General features: G+C 42.6%; 1 protein-coding gene across 3 annotated transcripts in view; it reads left to right on the forward strand.

Moving 5' to 3' along the window:
- The window catches only part of MECOM (MDS1 and EVI1 complex locus), a 327,125-nt gene that overhangs the window by 137,030 nt on the left and 171,116 nt on the right, over positions 1 to 18,979 (forward strand). For all 3 annotated transcript variants that reach the window (XM_040074068.2, XM_040074072.2, XM_040074074.2), the window contains exon 2: positions 7,865 to 8,214. In XM_040074068.2, the coding sequence (XP_039930002.1) occupies positions 7,865 to 8,214 (350 nt within the window). The remainder of the gene's footprint in view (positions 1 to 7,864; positions 8,215 to 18,979) is intronic.

Raw genomic sequence — 18,979 nt, forward strand, 5'->3', positions numbered from 1 at the left:
ATAAACTCAATCCAATTAAAAGTCATTACCTCCACAAGGCTCAGTCTCTATCTATAACCTTTGTTTTATAATTCACTCTGTTATCTGTCTTCATTATAATTTGGTAGAATAGTCATCTTTTATTACTGCTTTCTGTTGGAAAGAGGCATGTGATTTGCAGTGCTACTTTGTGACACATCTCAGTTTAAAACAGTAAAGGTCTACTAATGAGTAAAAAGAAGTTCAGTTACACTGATTTATTACACTGAGATACAGTTTCATTTATGTTGATTATAATACTCTAGGTTTAAGTAGTTGTTTTGATTTAAAAATGTTATTTTACAGCAATAGTTTTTCACTGTGGCAGGGACTGTTAAAGTGCATTACCTTTTCCGTCTTACCCCAGTTGATACAGATTTAGTTAAATTTTACTCCTAATCAGTATCTTCTGTGTATAAGTGGCTGGTCTCACTAATTCACATTCAGCCTTCCTGTCCTTAGTTTTGTCCTGAGCTGGTTGGCTTCTTGTGTCATGTCAGAGTGAGAAAATATGTCATGTTTAACATTATGGCAATCAAACAATGAACAAAAGCTGGTCCCCCTAACCCATTTTTCCTCCCTTAGCAGTGAGCAGTACTCAGGACTAAAAATTTCAAGGCAGATTTTAATTTTTTTTCCCTTGTGTCTATTCAATATAGAGAGTCATGAAGGGCATTAGTGTGTGTTAGCTGCTGCAGCTCCTATCATTTGAAATATCTTACCAAGATACAAATTTAGGCTATTAGATAGTCTCAGCATGTTTTAGGCTGCCTCCCAGCCCGTGCGGATCCCTCCAGACTCCTTGCTAGCTGCAGATCTGGCTCTCAGTATATCAAATCCTACAGCTGGCATTTCCCTCTTCTCTTACCCCCCACTCTGTGTAACCCAGGAAAGGTTTTGAAAGTCAAATATATATTTATTCCATTGAGGAAACTTTATCAACCAGCACCAAAGTTTATTGGCACTAGCTAGTGATATAATGGGTAGTTTAAACCCTGCTAACTGCGAATAATTTTTCAGCCATGTTTATGATTGCAGTAGGCTCTAACAGACCAGAAGTACAGATAACATAAATATTTCTACCAGAGATGATTGCACTGGAACTATAAATAAAAATTAGACTTAACTTGTAAATAAATTCAGTGCGTGCCAGCCAGCATTTATAAACCTTTGTTGCTGCATGTAAGTACAGTAATTTATATGGAAAAGTGCACAGGAACACAAGCAGCCAAATTTTACTTTTCAGTTATGCAGGTGCAAATTCCCCCCCAGAGCAGGGAGAGCAGCTCCTGTGCAAATGAAAGTAGAATTTGACCCACAGTCTCTCAGTGCTGGACCCTAATTAAAAGCCAGCGTCTGGTCCCCATCAGATGCTTTTGACTGTGTTGCTCAATTAGACATGAATGACACTAGACAGAGCACCAAACGCTACTAGTTATTGTAGGGGCTGATGGTGAGAATTGCCAGAGACCACAGGCAGGTCCCTACGCAGTTACTATATAATAACTTTGCTGGTCTAGTACCAGCACTTGGCAATGCTGAAATGATCCTCTCTTAAAGACCTGATGCTTCAGAGCGTGTTCAGCTTCTTTTCTCGCTTGCCTGTGGACAGATTTCTCCTTAGTGCCTGGTGCTCATCAGGAACTCCCTTCTGCTGCCAGTATGAGCCTCTCATCTCAGGGCTGTTATCTGCAGACACTGTGATTTGGGAAGCAAAAGCTGCTTCCCACCCAAGAAGGGTTTTTAATGTGAATTATCTGCTCTGTTCTTGCTGATGTGCACCTTGCCACGAGGCACAGACTGAAGCCACCCGACATCCTCGGCATGGGGTGCTCCAGAGGTGACCCTGGCTGAGCTGCCTTGGTATTTCACGTAGATACTGCTGCCCAGAGTGCAGCACCATGAGAAGCTGGTGATTTATGTACTTCAGCCCCAAAGCCGTGCTTGGGCCGCCTGGAGCTGCCTTTTTCTCCTGCCTTTGTCTGCGCAGCTTTTCCTACAACTCCCTCTTCTGCCGGCACACAGAAGGTTTTGCTTGCTGTGGCTCAAGGCTGAGGTGTGGGAGCTCTGCTGAGAAAATGCCCTCTGTGATCAGCAGTGTCACGAGCACGAAGGGAAGGCTGAAATCTGGGCACCACATTTTCCTCTCATTTTGTTACATTAGTGTCAATCTGAAGAAATTCAAGTAATTTTGGTTAACTCCAGGACAGACGCTGATCTCTTTTATTCCTTGGTGGAAGTCTAAAGTAATTACTTTAGATTTAACAGTTGTATAAGAGAAATCAGAATCTGGCCTTTGGGGCCACCACACGGGTGCTTTTGTCCCCCTTGCTCTCGTTGCATGAGCGTGATTTTTGGGGTTGGACCTTTTTGAGTGAGTTTTGGACAGCTTTGGCTTTCTCATGCTTGTGTTAGGGTCAAGTAATACAAATATGTAAAATCCCCCTGTGTTTGAAGGCTAATGGTTGTGAAAGTATTTTTCTTCGGTAATTGAAGTAATGATTCAGAACAGCTTCAAGTGCTGTGTTTATCTCTAAATGTGCTTGTAATCTCTTTTGTTGTACAATGGAACCTGCCATTTGTAAAACAGTGTTTGTCTCCCATGTTTTATGATTTTCACCTAACTGGGAATTACTAGCTCTAGTCTGGTTAGAATCTAATCTCACTTGATTAGGTCTGCCCAATGCTTTTCACAATGGGGTCCTGCCTGGGGGTACCAGACTGTGTTACAATACAAATAATAATAAATAACCATGAAAAGGTCCAGCTCCACAGAAAAGTTCTGTGAAAAGGGAGCAGCACAAACCAGTTTCATGTACGTTGACTGATAAAGTGTTCAAGCAGAGTAATGTAGCCCTTGGCTGGAGTCCTTCCTGTGCCTGGAGATAGTAACTCAATCTCTAAATGTTTCTGAAGCTAAGGATCCTTTTTTACATCTCTTCTGGCCCCTTCTGAGCTGTGCCTACCTCATGTGGACAGTCAGGTGGCTCCCATTTTGTTCACTGGCTAAGAACTCCTTTTGAATCTAATGGTCTTTCTTCTCTTAATTTTCTGCTTTTCTTGACCTCCTGTGTTCTAGACTGATGTAGATATATTTTCTAATCAATCAGTCTCTGCCTGTAACAGGTTATTTTTTTTTTTCTTTAATACGTGTTCAAACAGAAATTCAGATAAAGGTATCCATTTGTATGCAACAGGAAATGCCTGTCTCCTTTTCAGATATCCCTGCAAATACTCCAGGCTGATTTCCTCTGCACTGAATGGTGATACTAGGTCAAACAAATATAAATGCTCACTGGTCTCTTTCAATGATCTGATTTAAGAGTTTATAGTACATTCAGGTTCACCCTCACCTCCTGCAGAAGGAATTCTCCCGATCCTACCATCCCAAAGTCTTCATTAAGGCATCCTTGCTGAAGGCTTGTACAAGGCATGGTCTATAGAGCTAGTGGAGCTCCTGACCTGTGATGGAATTCTCCCATCAAATCGAGTTGTGTCCTCATGGTATCGAGTCTTCGGGACTAGGGGTCATGACACCTTTGAGAAGCTCCAGGCATAAAGCTGTGTGGCTCTTCTCATTGCAAAGAGCCACTCTGACTTTTATCTCAGCTCTTGCTTTACTCTGCTCAGAAGGTGATGGCATTTTGAATTAGGCTCTCTAGATGCCTTTGTTTTCAGCCTGCCTCTTTCCTCCAGAGTAATCCAGTTTATGATTAAATCACTGGAGGACAAGTGCATGAATCCAAGTGCAGAGAACTGCATTTATGTGCTAGAGTCAGTGATATCTTTGGGACAGTAGTATTAGTCAGTAGTCACTTTGGGAATGTATCTCCTTAGGCACAAATAACCTGAGGAAAGGAAGAACAGAATTCCCTGTGGATATGTTTCTCTTTGCCATGACTGGCTTTGGCCATGGAGATCTGTGTGTAGACTTGATCCCTGGAAGACTTTGTGAGAAGTTTGAGTTTAAGGCTGCCCTGAAACACTGATAAGTGCACCAGGCCAGCCTGTCTGCTCAGTGTGGAGTACCACATGCGGCATTTCAGCTGCAGCCAGGCATGGCCCCGCCGAGCGTGAGGCCCATCGCGCCTCCGGCAGCAGCACAGGGCCGTGTTCAACCTCCGCCTCGGCCACCAGCGCCTCTTGCCTAATTGCTCTTGGAGAGGAAAACTGGGCTGAACTAAGAAACATCCTAATTGGGAGGAAGTCCTCTCCTCCTCCCAGCCATGCACAGAAGGCCTCTGGGTCTTGGAATGACCCCAGGCCCCGGAGGTGCAGCGGCGGCCTTGGCGCGCCGCTCTCCCGTCCTCGTCAGGCTCATCCCCAGCCACGTGGGCTCTTTCCTGCTGGTGGGCAAGGTTGTGACAAAAGTGCAAACACAGGTGTCCACCCTGGCCTTTTAGTAGCAATTAACCTTTACTCCTGGGCTTCCTTTGAAGCTTGCTCATGTTTTTATTGGAAAATAGTGGTGAAGAATTTCATGGAGACTAATATCTAAGCTTCCACATAACCTAATCTCATCTGTTCCCTTATCGGGGGCCTCATTTTTTTTATTTCATCCCATTTATGGTGGGGATAATTATTGGAATTTAAAGAGGCCATCTTGAATTTCAAAACTGGAGTGTTATCTTGGTGAGCAATTTGCAGTTCACTGTGAAAATGATGCTTATCAGCCAGTCCCTGTGTCTAATTCTAACCTTACAAAGGTTTTCTATCAGTCAATATCCTATGGTTTTGTTGGAAGTCTCTCTGATCCATGTGGGTGTAAATTTTAAGAAAAATGGTCATACACCCTTTGAAAACTAAGACCACAACCTTGGTTCATGTACATTGATTTTAATGGAGCTGCTTCTATAGTTAATTTCACAAATATGTCTTAATGGTCTTACCATCTCTTGGTCAGTCATAATTCAAATCTGTGTCTATTTTGAGGCTTAAAAATATATTTTTTGCTGGAATACACTGCTATTTCAGGCAACGGACTATTTCAGCAATCCATTTTACCCACACTTAGGGCTTTGGGGCATAGAGGCATATTATATTTTCCAGAGCTTTCAAGCTGAAAGCCCGTGTTTAACGACGACATCGGGTGTGGCTGCTGGAAATCAAAGGAGGCACAATAGACCCAGCAAACGGACTTGTCTCCCTGCCAGGCTTTCAGAGGCCAATTTATCAGCTGCAGGTTTGACCCTATATGGCTAAAAACAAGCATAGCCAGGATGACTGAGATAAGTATAACTGAAGCCTTTGAGTCTGCGAGAGAGAAATTAAACTGGACTGTCCCTGGGGAAGATGAAACATCTGTAAAGCTGTGCTTGCTAAAAGTTTAAGGCTCAGCTTGTGCTGGTTTGTGGGCAGGCACTGCTGGCAAGTGGAGCTAAGGAAGGTGGCCCTTTGGGACAGGCACAGAGCAGGTCACTGCTTGTTGTGACAAATTATTTGGCTGAGATACTCGGTTATTTCGTGAAGGAGAGTTGACTGTGGGACAGAGAGCCTTGGTTTTACAGGATACTGCTTGGCGGGACAGGGACAACAGCAGTGACTGTGTCAGATGGTCTTTTTAAGGAGTTTGAGTGTCAGGCACCCAGCTGTCATGGAAAATCAGTGGGATTTAGATGCCTGAAGTTTTTACCCCTGGCGCCTCCCTTCCAGTGAGCCATGTGCTTATCATCATCCAGATCACTTTCTTTGTGTCATTTCTCTTCCTGCACCCCATGTGTATACATGGGTTAGGGTTTTCTCTTTTTTTTACCCCTGTTTCAAAAACAGCTGAAGTCTTTTAGGCAGGACTGCAATCTAAACAGTTGGGGGAAGACATCTGAACAGGAGCACGCCTGCCCTGAGTGGATGCAGCACTGCTGCCAGCCTTGCAAAGCCAGGGAGCAGTTTTGGGGGATGCTCAGGAGGTGTGGATGGACCTCTGTCACCTCTCCCACCGTGCTGGAGCACGGCTGTGTTTGGGGGCAGCAGCAGTGTCACGGTGTAACAGAGATGGCTGCTGAAGGGGTTGTCTCAGTGCAGGGCAAAGTGTGTGGTGGCATCCAGGCAGAGCTGTGTCTCTATCCTTTCCGTGCCCTCTTCCCTGTCCTTTGGAGTCCCAGATAAGTGCTGCTGGGAGCAGGAAGGTATGGCATAAGTGGTAAGCCCAGAGCAAGCTCTCTGCACTGGTGCTTTCAGGAGCCCCTGAGTGTCATTGCCACAGTCAGCTATGACAGGTAGGAGTCCTGAACCATAAGCAATGGAAAATCCCTCTCTCTGTCCTTCTCAGCTAAATGGTGGAGCCACTCAGGATTTTCTACTTCTCAGAATGCCAGGTATTAGGAAAGTGGCAAATTAATCAATATTGGGTTCAACTGTTAAAGCGCAGGCAGACTCTGCCAAACTGGAGGCGGAGGGGATGGGTAGCTGAACTTTCCTGTGACATGTATGAGGTCATAGCCAGTGCCACATAAAAGAAAGAAAAACAGTTCATGGCTGTGAATAAATTGCTCACAGATGAAGAATCCAGTTTGCCAGTCCCGTGATGGGAGCAATCTATCCCAATGATTTGTTATGTCCCAGTGTTTGTCTTAGGCAGTACCAGAAGCATGAAAGTACAGATATAAAACCGTGAGATAATATGTAACAAAGATGTGAGAGACAATGGACTATGACCAGTTTCCAGTGGAAAAGGCATACGGTGCTAATCTACCATGGATAGTTTCTTAAATGAGCAAGAAATTGAAAGAACATTTTAAAGTTTCCTGTTTCTGCACTGAAACAAAGTCATTCTGAAAGCGAAGCCCAGTGTAAGGCTTTCATTTCTGGGCCAACCATATTTGGCAAATATCATCCAGCTCAGGTTTTAAATACCTGATCTCTCAGTTTCAGTCCTTCAGGAGATCAGTATTCCCACCTCCCATTTGAATTAAGCAGAATGAGTTCTGGTGTGTATAAAAACCCAAGACCATGAATAAGTTAAATGGATATAAATAGTGAAGAAGGTTTTTTTGGTTAGTTTTGCTATTTTGCTCCTTTTACCTGTGGTGTTGGGTTGAACACTCTGTTGCTGGTGCAGCTAAAGCTCCTTCTGAAGTAACTCAGAGTTTCTGGCTAAAAGGAATTTATAATCAATCTTACATTTTAGGTTGTCAAAAATAGTGAGATTTTTTTGTTGTTGCTTTTTTTTTTTTTTTTTAAATGTGTTTTGGCTCTGCCCCACTTTTTTTTGCAACTGTAAGAAGAGAAGGTTCATGTTCTCTATAAGGTGCTGTTTGGATCCTGAACTTATTTTAGATCATTGCATTTCTTGGAGGTCAATGGTAAGACACTGATTTACATCAGCTGAAACTCTTGCCAAGAGTTGTGTGGTAGGCTGCGTCCTTTCTCTGAAGACTAATTGGAGGCCATCAAACTTAATTTTGACTACTTTAGGTTCAATCTGTCTCTCTGCAAGAACAGTGAAGCTTTCCTGCTTTTCACTTCTCTTAGATTTCAGCTGTAACGTATAATGCTGGCTTTCAATTGTAGTTTCAAAGCATATGTGGGGTGCAGCGCTGTATCCAGACCCGGCTGGACAATGGGGTGTGCCTGCCTTTACATCTGTGTGCAATTCCCTTGCCTGTGTTCAATGATGCAAACCACTTTTGATGTCAGGAGTATTGAGAACAGTGTTACCCCCAGGCCTACACTAGAGAAAAGGCTCCATCCAGGGAGCCTCACCATCCAGGGTGAGGCTGTGCTGCAGGTTTAGTGATTCATGAAGTCTCCCAAAATGTCCCTTCCATTCCATGGGCAGGCTGAAAGGGTTTCACGTGCAAAACCTAACAGGGTTTTTCAAATCCTACTGTTTGGCTTTCTTTTCCAGGTGATGAGTGTTTGTATGAGAGCTTTCCAGAACTTCCCTTGGGGGAAATGCCAGAAGCAGATGAAGAGGCTGCAAATGCCCAGTGTCCAACATCCATCAGCATCCAAGAGCCATCTTCTCCAGCAACCTCCAGCGAAGCTTTCACACCCAAGGAGAGCTCTCCTTACAAGGCTCCAATATACATTCCTGATGACATTCCCATTCCTTCAGAGTTTGAGCTCCGAGAATCCAACATTCCCGGAGCAGGATTAGGGATATGGACCAAAAGGAAGATTGAAGCAGGGGAAAAATTTGGCCCTTTTGTAGGCGAGCAGCGGCCACACCTGAAAGATCCCTGTTATGGCTGGGAGGTAAGATGCTGTACATTCTTTCAGTCCATTGAGCTCTTGTGTGTCTATCTATAAACACAGAAATATTTGCAGAGTTTGAGTCATATCCTGCAGCAGCCAAAGCATATTTATGTGCACAAACTGCTTCGTGCCCTTCTGGGGTTTTCTGGATGGAGATGAGTGTAAATTGAAAAAAGTCAGAAATTAATATTTGCTCTTCAAGCATGAAATCTGTCTGCGTGGATATTGGCAGGTGACGCTCCTTTTGAGGAAAGTGAGGGAAAAGTGTTGTTGGAACATTTCTATACCATTTTTAATCAGGTCTTGGATAGTCCTGCATTATGTCTCTGGGCGAGGGGGTTACAAAATCACTGCATAATAGGTCTGAAATGAAACTGGATACTGCTTTCAGGGTTGTGAATTGCCACTTTCTCTCAACAATGAGTAAAATAACCCTTAAAATCTAGTGTTGTATGACAAAGCTTGCTGTTGAACAACTTTGTGTGACTACGGGGCTTCAAAAGCTGGGGGGTTGATCCTGCTTCCTGATCCTTAATGGGAATTCTGCCATTCATTTGGTGAAGTAGGTGTGGATGCTAGTGCCATACCCAGCACACATGGGAATGGTGTGGTTCAGGTTATTTGTGCAGATGCTTTGGGAAATCCTTTTCCTGAAGGAGCTCATGGACTCCTTGGGTGAGTACAGGTGTTGGATCCTGTTTTCCCTGCTTTCAGGGACGGCATTTTCCTCACTGTGGTATCACTGAGGATCTGTCTGAGCTCCTGGTCCATGGTTGGGTCAGCGATTCAAGCATCAAGTGGTGCTGCTGTTGTGTGTTATGATGTAACAAATGTTCCTGCCTGGTTTTATTCATCGTTTCAACAATGTGCTGCAGGAACAGAGCACAATCTCTGCTTTCCATCTGTACGTTTCCTCTGGTTTCTGATAAGGGGAGCCCTGCAGGGCTTGCATGGCTCTCCAGGGGCAAGCATGACCTCTGGAGAGATGGGAGTTCATTTTCCCAGGAAAAATGGAGTTTTGTTGTGGAGCACAGCCTTGCAGATATGGTGGAAAATGGGAGCTTGATTTGCTCTTAACTGTCCATAAACACTCGGGGAGTTCATTACAAACTTTCCATCCAGCTGTTTAAACTCTTGTGAGACCTGTGACAATGTGACAGAGTAGTGTCAGGAGAAATCATGGACTTGGCAGCCCTCTATTGAGTTAACAGACTGTGATGCAATATAATTGCTAGTGAGAAATCTTGATTATTTGAAAAAGGCACCAGGAAACCATAAAATCTGACCTTTAACCACACCACAATTAAGCTCAAATATTGATAACAGAAATTAAAGCAAAACTGTTGATACATGGCTGTACTTGCAGGTTTAACATTATTCCAAATTAGTGTATTTTAGACTGGACACTCGAGTGATGTAGGACAGGTTAATACCACTAAGATTGAGGGAAGCCCATCTAGCTTTTCACACCCTTAGATGCTGGCAAGATGCTACAACATTAGAGACTGGTTTTCGTGCTTGAAATATTTCAGATTTTGGGGTCTGTGATAGTCAGACAAGAAATGAATATCTTGATAGTGCTGGACGCCCAGCTGGCAGCCTGAATCCCTTTCAAGCTGCAGGACTCATGCTATTTGAATAGTGTTATTTATTTGGGACAGCTGGGGCAAGCTATTGAAAAGTGTTGGAGCGAAATCACACAAAATCAACAGTCAAGTCCCTCTGCATTTTGGTCACTGATCCAGAAGTATTCTGTGGTGCTTAGAGGAACTTGAAATGGAATAGTTTCCCAACAAGTGGGTTACATACATTTACTATAGTGGGGGAGAAATGAATTAATTCTGCTTACCAGAGTTACTACGGTGAGTAAAATGGCACATAGTTATGGCTGGAATTAAAGGAGTTACGTGGTGGAACCTGGTAGGGCTTCAGAGGATTTCAGTGGTGCTCATTCCACACCAGATGCTCATCATCACGCTCCTCAGGAATCCACCACTTCCTTGGGCTTGTGCTTTGGATATTAAAGGGGGAAAGAAGCTGATACTGGTGTGTGGGTGCGGCAGTGCTAAAGGCAGTGTGGGGTGGTGAGGAAAACTATAATTTACTAAGGTTTAAGTATGGTCTTGGAAATTTCAGCCTTTCTGGTGCAGTTGTTTTCTGCTTAAATGGGCACTTTTGAGAAACAAGGTGGATGTTCAGCCAGGTGCCAACAAGGCAGTTAACAAATGAGAATTCATCAATCTTAAATGGAGGAAGGATAGAACCAAAGTTTCTGTGTGGTGCTGAGTGTGGGTTTTAAGTGACTTTGCGGCATGAGAGGTTTTGAAATCTTTTCCCTTGTTTGATGAGTGAATTATATTGATGCAGACTGTGACACGATACTCTCTTACGTTTGATTACCTGTACATCCCAAGGTTGTTCATGGCGCTATAGGAGCCAGACGGTGACTTTAGAAGGAGGGACATCCCAACATGCTCATGTTGCTCCTGGCCCCACAGGCCAAAGAAAGTGTTTTGCTGTGTCCAGGCAAACTCATTTCTTCATTTCTTGTCTGCAGTGCTCCAAGAAATGCATAGTGGGGTTGCACCACTGCTACTATTTATGTACTTACCTCTTGAGTAGATTCCCTTGTGACTGCAGAGAGGATGATTAAGGTTTTTTTAAAAAGTCAGTCTTTTCATTTTATCTGAGTGTAAGCTGGAACACTGAATGTACAATGGTGTTTGGCTTTCAAAGATGCCTTTTTTTTTTTTTTTTTTTTTTTTTTTTTTTTTTTTTTTTTTTTGCGGAAAACAAACATTAAAACAGTTTTGCAAGGAAGGGTGGACATCTTCCTCAGCCTTTTTCTGATGCCACATGTATCACCCTTTTTGTTATGAAACATTTGCTCTGTCTTTGCAGTTGTTTAGTATTTCTAGGTAGTCTAAAATCCTACACTAGAAAATTTTAACCAAAAACCCTACATTCACCTTGGAGAGAAGAGTTACACATAAATTTACAGTTACACATAAATTTGGACTGTAACTACATTTTTGGAAAAGACATTTTTTTCCCTTGCAAAACCTTGTCATAGTTTTGGGTATTTTCAGCTGTGGGATGCTTCTGACTTCCAGATTTCTGACTGATATCCATCTGAGTTGATACTGGGATTAGCCTGCGAGAGAAGTGGAAGCTGGGGGTACTGCTGCTGTTAAATTCTGCAGCCAGGCAGTTGATGATAAAGAAAAATTTTCTGCAGGTCACTGAGGAATTTCATGGAGACTGTTCCTACATTCCCCTATAGCAAGGCTCCCTATGGGATCAACGCAGAGTCCTGTCAGAGCAAGTCCAAGGAAACAATGTCTATTGTGTCCATTTATACAGTTCAGCCATAAAACACACTCCGGGACAAAAAGAATTTGTTGTGATATACTTGTGCTTGGGTCATGATTAGAGTGCTGTAGATCAGTTTAAATGAAAAGCCATAAATTTGAATTTTATCTCATTTTGTGGGGCTAGAGTTGAGCATTATCTAATCAGGTATTGGTTAGCTAAAGTACAAATCGAACAAGGGGTCACCGGACAAGGGGAAAGGTCGAGCTTTTTTGCAGTTTGTCATGGGGGTTTTAGTATTTGCCGGCAGCCCGAATATCCGAGGGGGTCGGGAGGCTGTTGCTTGGTGCTTGTTTGAAAAGGGAAAATTGACTGCTGCTTAATCAACAAAGAAAACAAGCTCTTAAGGGATGGCAGTAATTTTTTATTTTTTTTTTAAACAAAAGCAAGGGAACACAAATGTAGTGATTTCATCGTGGTTCATGCCCTGCTATGAAAAACAACGGGGAGAGTATTTCAAAGCAAGGCTTTGTGCAGGTTGCCGAAGCACACGCACCTACCTTCAACCAGAGGATGGCCAATATCCAAATTCAGGCCTCTTGCTGCTCTAGCAAACTCAAAGTCTCATCCATAAGAAGAAATTCTTCACAGCTCTTTTGATCCTAAACTTTTATTTCTTTACTAGGAGGGCAAAACCAGGAGCAATAAACTCTAATAAATCAAACCTGTCACAGAAGTAAAAAAAAATATTTTAGAGCTTTATAAAGCAGCATATAATCTGTTTATAGAGCAGAGTATATTTTCCTGTCATGCCAGTGAGGCTGAAAAACAACTCATATTTGGTAGAGTATGCTTGAGCTGATGCTATTACTTCTAAATGGAAATTAGGAGGCCATTTGGCTATTTATTTATGTCTCCTCTAACATTTTTCATGTGAGTCCTTGGAGAGAACTGCACAGCTTCCTAAAAATGGTTCAGGAGTACAAGCTTCCCACTAGTTTTGTAGGGACTGGAATAGTTGCAGTTTGAAGTTTTAATTCTGCAATCTTTTGCTTTCTTTCGGCAGTTTTAAAAATGAAATTTATTTGAGATTTTGAGGTTTAGGTGTACTGTGCATGGCTACGAAAATTAAATAATACATAAAAAAAGGAACAGGCTTTTAGAGAAATCTAATATATATGCTCCCAAATCTGGGTTGTAACACCTAAACCAATAGCTTGGTTTTCTTAACATTCAAAAACTTTAACTGTAATCAGTGGGAGTTACTAACCAATTCCTATGTACAGATGTTAGCCCCTATTTTTGGGTCCTCCTTTGGAAAAATCTATGCCAGAATGTTGAAAGCAGCTTTTGTTTGTTTGTTTGTTTTTTTAATAAAAAGAGAGCAAAAAGTCTTGTCTTCTAAATAACTTCATGTAGAATTCGCACATGTTAAAACGTGAATTAAGCTGTTCTTAACAAACAGTGACAGTGCTGAGGGAAATAACACCCTCGTAGTCAGGAAAGTCACTCTGGGAGAGACTAGTAGATTTTTTTTTTTTTTTTTGAGAGAGAAATAGAAGGAAGAAAGACTTTGTCACTGGTGAATATTTTTCTTTGGGATGTGAGCATGTCCTAGTGCCAAATAAAAAAAACCCCTTGGTTTTCTGTCGTTGTTTGACACTTTCACACTGCCATTTGCCTGTGACTTTTACAGACCAAATCTTGGCTGTTTCTTGAATTGTTTTCAACAGCATTAACATGCAAAACAGCACCACACTCAGCCAGGTGGCTGGAAAGCAGGGAAGTATAATACAGATTCCTTGCTTAGGTTTTCTCCTTTCATATGGATTGCAGCAGTATAGAGACTCCAGGGACATTTGCAAAATTATTATTGAAGCAAAAGCAGAAACAAGGATCCTGTTATTTGGAATTAAAAAGGAATGATTTGTTTTATAGTGGGAGGTGGGGCTGCTTTTTGATCAACACTAGACCAATCTAGCCTTGCAGAGAGTGTGATCTCCCCCAGATCAGCAGCAGATCATCCCCTCCTGGCAGCCGCAGGTGGGGGTGACATCCTTACCTTGTCTCCAGCGCATAGGTGATGTTTTATCCCATTTGGAGCTCAGCTTTGCAAGGCATAGAGCACGCTGGCTGAGGTCCAATAAAGCACTTAGGCACGAGCTTATCATCAACAGGATTACCCAGGTGTTTGAGCTGAGCACGTGCTTAGGCTGCCGTGTTCGGCTCTCTGTAGGGGACACAGTGTTCGGTGCACACGGGATGGAGTTCACGCCGTGTGTCCCGCCTGGGCTGAGCGTGCACGGGGGTGCTTGAGACAGCCCCTCTGGAGCTGTGTACAAAAGGGACGTGGCTGCAAGTGTCACCAGTCGGAATTCTTCTCCTGTTTGCAGCTGGGTCTTGCGGTGAGGCTGAGCCTGAGTCAGGCACGGCTGCAGCAAGGCAGGCAGATGCTGCTTCATGAGCAGAGCGTTGCCCTCAGAGAGGGTGTCAGCACCATCCTCCATCCAGCTCCCTTGGACTTATCACCAGCTTTCTCCCTGCCCGCAGAACACCCAGTTTATAATTGCAAATGAGCAAATATTAGGTCCTTGAATAGCAAGATACGAGCAGGTGGACTTGTCATTCGGTTTGAATTAAAGGTATTGATGGCAAAGGGGAGCCGTGGGTCCTTTGGGGCTTTCTGTGTGGGTGTAACATGGTGAGGACAAGGGGGATCATTCAGCATTAGTCTGTGTTGTCATTATTTCTTACTTCCACCCTTCAATTCCTCTATTTCTTTGTTGAATATGATTAAGCAGAGGTTGGTGGGATGTGACACTCTGTCCTTTTGGACAAAGACCACAGCCTTCCCTTGGTAAGACAAAGCTGCCACTTGCTAGGAGGGGAGCACCAGATCTGCAAAGCCCCCTCCTGGGCTGCTCTCAGAAAACCTTCTGGTGGCTGTCACACAAGGGAGCTGAGAGGCTGTGGTGGTTGCTGGAAGGGAGGTCCTGAGCCAGCTCTGGCACTGGGGCTGTGCTCGGGGGGCTGGTGAGGCTCTGAGCCAACCCAAGGTCAACGTGGCAACAGCGTCAGGAAGAGGCTTTCAGCCAGTGCAGGAGGCTGAGAAGCTGCTGGCGTGCCACATCTGTAAAACCTCACAAAAACTTTTGTCCCAATGAACCCCGGAATGGGGTTGTGTAGAATTGACTGTTTCTCCACCCATGGTGGATGCTCCACCGTGTCCTTGACCTTGAGGGCAGGAAATCGCACATTTCACTGCACGGTCTAAAGCCACAGAAACCTCTCTGTAGGTCTGTGTGTGTATTGCCCACAAAGCCACTGAGGTTTTACTTTAATCAGGAGGAGCATTAACTCCTGAGGGAAGCAGAGTGAAACCATAAGGGTCAAGTGGACTTAGAAGCAGGAAGGGGAGAAGGAAGTTTTGTAATCTTCTTCAGAGCAGAACTGAGAGGATGCGTCAGGAATTTGTATTTCTCTTCAGAACAAAGATTTTTATTTATTTAAACACCACCAAGGTAGATGTTGAGTTTGGTAACATTCTGTCCTAGCAGGTAAGGGCATTAAATTAATAGAGACAAAAGCTGCCCATTGGAGTAGATTTGAGATTATCAAATTAAAAGAAAAATAAATGAGATAAAGCCAGATGTCCCTTTAAATGACAAAAGTGGTAAATTGAATTTAGCCATTAAGAAGGACAACATCAGAAAGAAAAATAAAAAATATTAAACTGAAGAGAATAATAATTGCATCTAATAGAACTGACAAACAATCATAATTCTTCCCATTAAATAAATACGTTATAAAAAATTTATTATGAAATGCCACATTATGCGGGCCAGGATTCAAAGATGAGTTCTTTGCATTAAGTACAGTAGATGCCATTAAGGAAAACAGTCAATATGTCACTAAGCCACGGCCTGTAAAATTAAATTGATTTGGTAAATGTAAGTAAGATAGATCTGTTTGCTTTCATCATCAATTTTGAGTGGGTGAACAGGTGATGTCACCAACCTGGGAGCGATAAAGATGCAGGACCATCTGGAAAGCTTTGTGATGGATGGGCGGCTGCTTTTGGATAGTGACAGTGCTGTGGTACTTTGTCACTTGGGATGCAGTACTTAATAACTTTTCAATACCATCATAATAAATTTCTCTGCCTTATTAATATAGAAATGGTGAGTTATTACTGTGATGGCTATTGTAAATAACGAGAGATGCAGCTGTCAGAAGCTGATTGTTTGGGCATGTTTCTTTAAGCAACACAGTTGACTTGGGATAATCAACGTATGTCTATATCAGCAGAGTTTATTGCTCTTGTCAAAAGAAAAAGCGGCATTATTCAAAAATTATATGAAGTCCATAATAAACAAGTTTAATATATTATCAGACTTTTCCTATAAGTTTCCTAACATGGGACAATAAATCACTTTTAATAATGCCTTTCTGTGTACAATAATATCCTTATGCTGTAATAATGTCTTTTCCTAACTATTCACCAAACAGAACTTCTGAAATAACATAAAGGCATTTCGCACCCATCAGAACACTTACAAAATTAAATCTCCCTATTTCATTAAAAGGCTTCTTCTGATATAAAGCTGATGGGCTCTAGCTGTGTCTTTCTCTTTTTCTGTTTTAATTGAACAGATGTACTTAAAAGTAATCTACGGCAAAGAAATACAGACAAAATTATAACCATGTGTCCCTAAACACTGGCAGGAAAGAGCATCTGTGGGTGTTTTATGAAAGCCCGGCACTGCTCCGTGACATTGCTGCTAATGTCATCGGGCTGAGGACCGGAGAGAAACAAAATGCACAGATAGCTGTTAGCAGAAGATGAATTACCAGATCAATCATTTAGCACCATTCAGGGTATTACACCATTGTTCCCCGGGAAGATAATTAAATCAATGATGTCTTTCTTATTTGTGTAAAGAGCCACGAACTTGTAAAGAATATCCAAACCTCCTCAAACATATTATTGCTGGATTTTTTTTTTGTTTAAACCCTACTGACTTTGCCTTTCAGGCTGTAGCTTTGTCCCTCTTTTCAATTAAATGTCTCTCCACCATTTCTATGACTGCTGAAAAGAGAGCCAGCAGTCTATTAACAGGCAATAAAGTTCAGGAAGCCTAAGACTAGTTTCTTGGGTCAGAGGTGAAAATTGCATGCTAAATGAAACAAAGGTGTGTCTTGATGGCTCAACAAGCAGTGGAGAGACGAGCATACATGTGGGCAGGAGGAGATGGTCATCATTAAACAGAAGCAAATGAAACAGGAGTTGGGGTACGGCAAGATGCTTATTAACCCAGATGAACACATGTGCTTCAGAGAACACAGCACTGCGGCTTGATGTTTAACAATAGCACTGCGATCTGGGCATTTGGTCTGATAAAGACATGGCAAAACTTGAAAAACAGAATAAAAAGCCCATATTTTGTTTGCTAGAGCCTGCAGATTAGGATATATTCGTCAGATGCATTAAAAAAAATAGTATACTTATTTGGAGATAAAAACAGAAAACTGTAATTGGCTAATAGGATATTTCTACCCCAGAGAGTATTAATAGGGAGCTTTATTGTCGTGACAGCCCTCACGTTTCCTGGCTGAATGGTAGGTGGCATGCACAGGAGTGAGGACAGCCGTTGTCATAATCCTGCCTGACTTCATGTGATGGCGCTAACTTTGGCGCATACAATACGCATTAATTTGGGAAAGAAACACAAATATTAAGTGGCCCTTCCTTTTAAAGCACAGACCTCACGTTTAGTGTGGAAAGATGTAAAAGAGGCCACGAAAAGCATAACATTTCATCAGGTGAAGCCTACGGCGTAAGGGGGCTCTGGTGTATAGTGGGTTTCCCAAAGTGTTGTTCTTAGTCTTAACTTGATGAAGTGAATTGGCAGCAGGCACAGAGTGGGCTGTGCTGGAGAGCCGGTGTGGAGTTGCTCAGGATTTCCAAAAGGAGCCTTCAGCGCCCTCCTATCTTCTTGAAACGGACTCATGCGGCCAAATGGGCTTTCTAAAAATGCAGCTATTTGCTATGCGGGTGTGTTGCTAAAAAATAAATCTGGATGTTAAGGTTTTCTGAGAGATTTGTGGTCGCGGTGTTGCCAAACTGTGCTAGTAATGTTGATTTTGTGCAAAAAGGGTAGAGTTCTGCTGGAGGGGGAAATGGAATTTTGGGGGTGGAAAAGCTTCAGAATTACTGAATTTACAGAAAATATTCTATAAAGGTAAATTGTAAATATTGATCCAGTGATAACCTTCAAACAAGGCTTAATTTGCATGTGACTGTAGGAAAAAAGATTTTTCTTTCCAGTCTTAATTTGGCATCTCGCTGCTTGGAATATGTACATGTGTAGGCAGACAAATGAGCAGTTAACAAGGAGGAGAGAAAACTATTTTTCTGTCTTCAATGCTAAACCCAGAAATGACCCTACCAAACTCTCTGTGCCTGCAGAGCACAATGCTGTTGATAGCAGAGGTGAGCAGCAATGTGCTTGGTGCCTCATCTTTGAAATGCACCTCCTTGCACAGAGAACAGTATTTTGCCATTTCCCCCCAGTTAAGAGTGTGTGAAGAGGTCTTTTTTATTATTTGTTTGTAGGTCTGCGGTCTCACATTGCATTTTCATCTACCTGCTGATCTTGGCCTGTGCACTTCTCTTTACTTCTTCATCCCCGTTCTCCTCCTCTCCTGCCTTGTGCTGCTGTTCTCCACATTGTCCCAAAACTTTGGATTCAGCAGGAATTCCTGTTCAGCCTTGTGAAAAACTTCATTCTTCTTAGCTTTTCCCAGTCTTTTTTACGTCCCATCTATCTCTGCCCTTTATATCTGGCCCTCATCTTCTTCAATTTATTTTTCAGCAGGTCCGTGCCATAATTGCCTCCAGCGCTGGCTGTGCACATGGTTTGCTAACCAGGCTCTGATTGCTTTTAGTGGCTGCATATATTTTACGTTTCTACTGCATCTTTTCCTTTCTCAGCTCTCCTCGTGTCAGTATTTCTGTGTCCCTCAGTTCATTTAAGCTTGGGGCTTTTCCGCTGCTGTGGATGCAGTTTGCTCATTTCTTCCCACAAACTCTTCCCTCTGCTTGAAATATCACCTTTGCTTGGCAAAGCAGCTCTACCAGTAGGGACCCTCATTATTCCCTTTCTAAAGCTGATTTTCTCAAGTCATCTCACCAATTTGATGGCTGGCATTGTTGCAAAAAAGGCAACATCTCAACTTCCCTCATTAAAGCCTTTTCTCCCCTCACACTAATGCAAACAGAGATGAATAAAACATGTTTTAGGCAGATTTCACAATAGTTTAAATAATTATTTGAAGATTATGACTTTAACAGAAGTTTCTGTGTGTAAAGAAACCCTCGTGGTAGGTATTTAGCTCAGGGAGAGTGATTTGTTTGGCATTTGCATTCAAATACTTTTGTGCTTCTGGAGCA

The sequence above is a fragment of the Hirundo rustica genome, chromosome 10 (genome assembly GCF_015227805.2).
Source record: "Hirundo rustica isolate bHirRus1 chromosome 10, bHirRus1.pri.v3, whole genome shotgun sequence".
Taxonomy (NCBI): domain Eukaryota; kingdom Metazoa; phylum Chordata; class Aves; order Passeriformes; family Hirundinidae; genus Hirundo; species Hirundo rustica.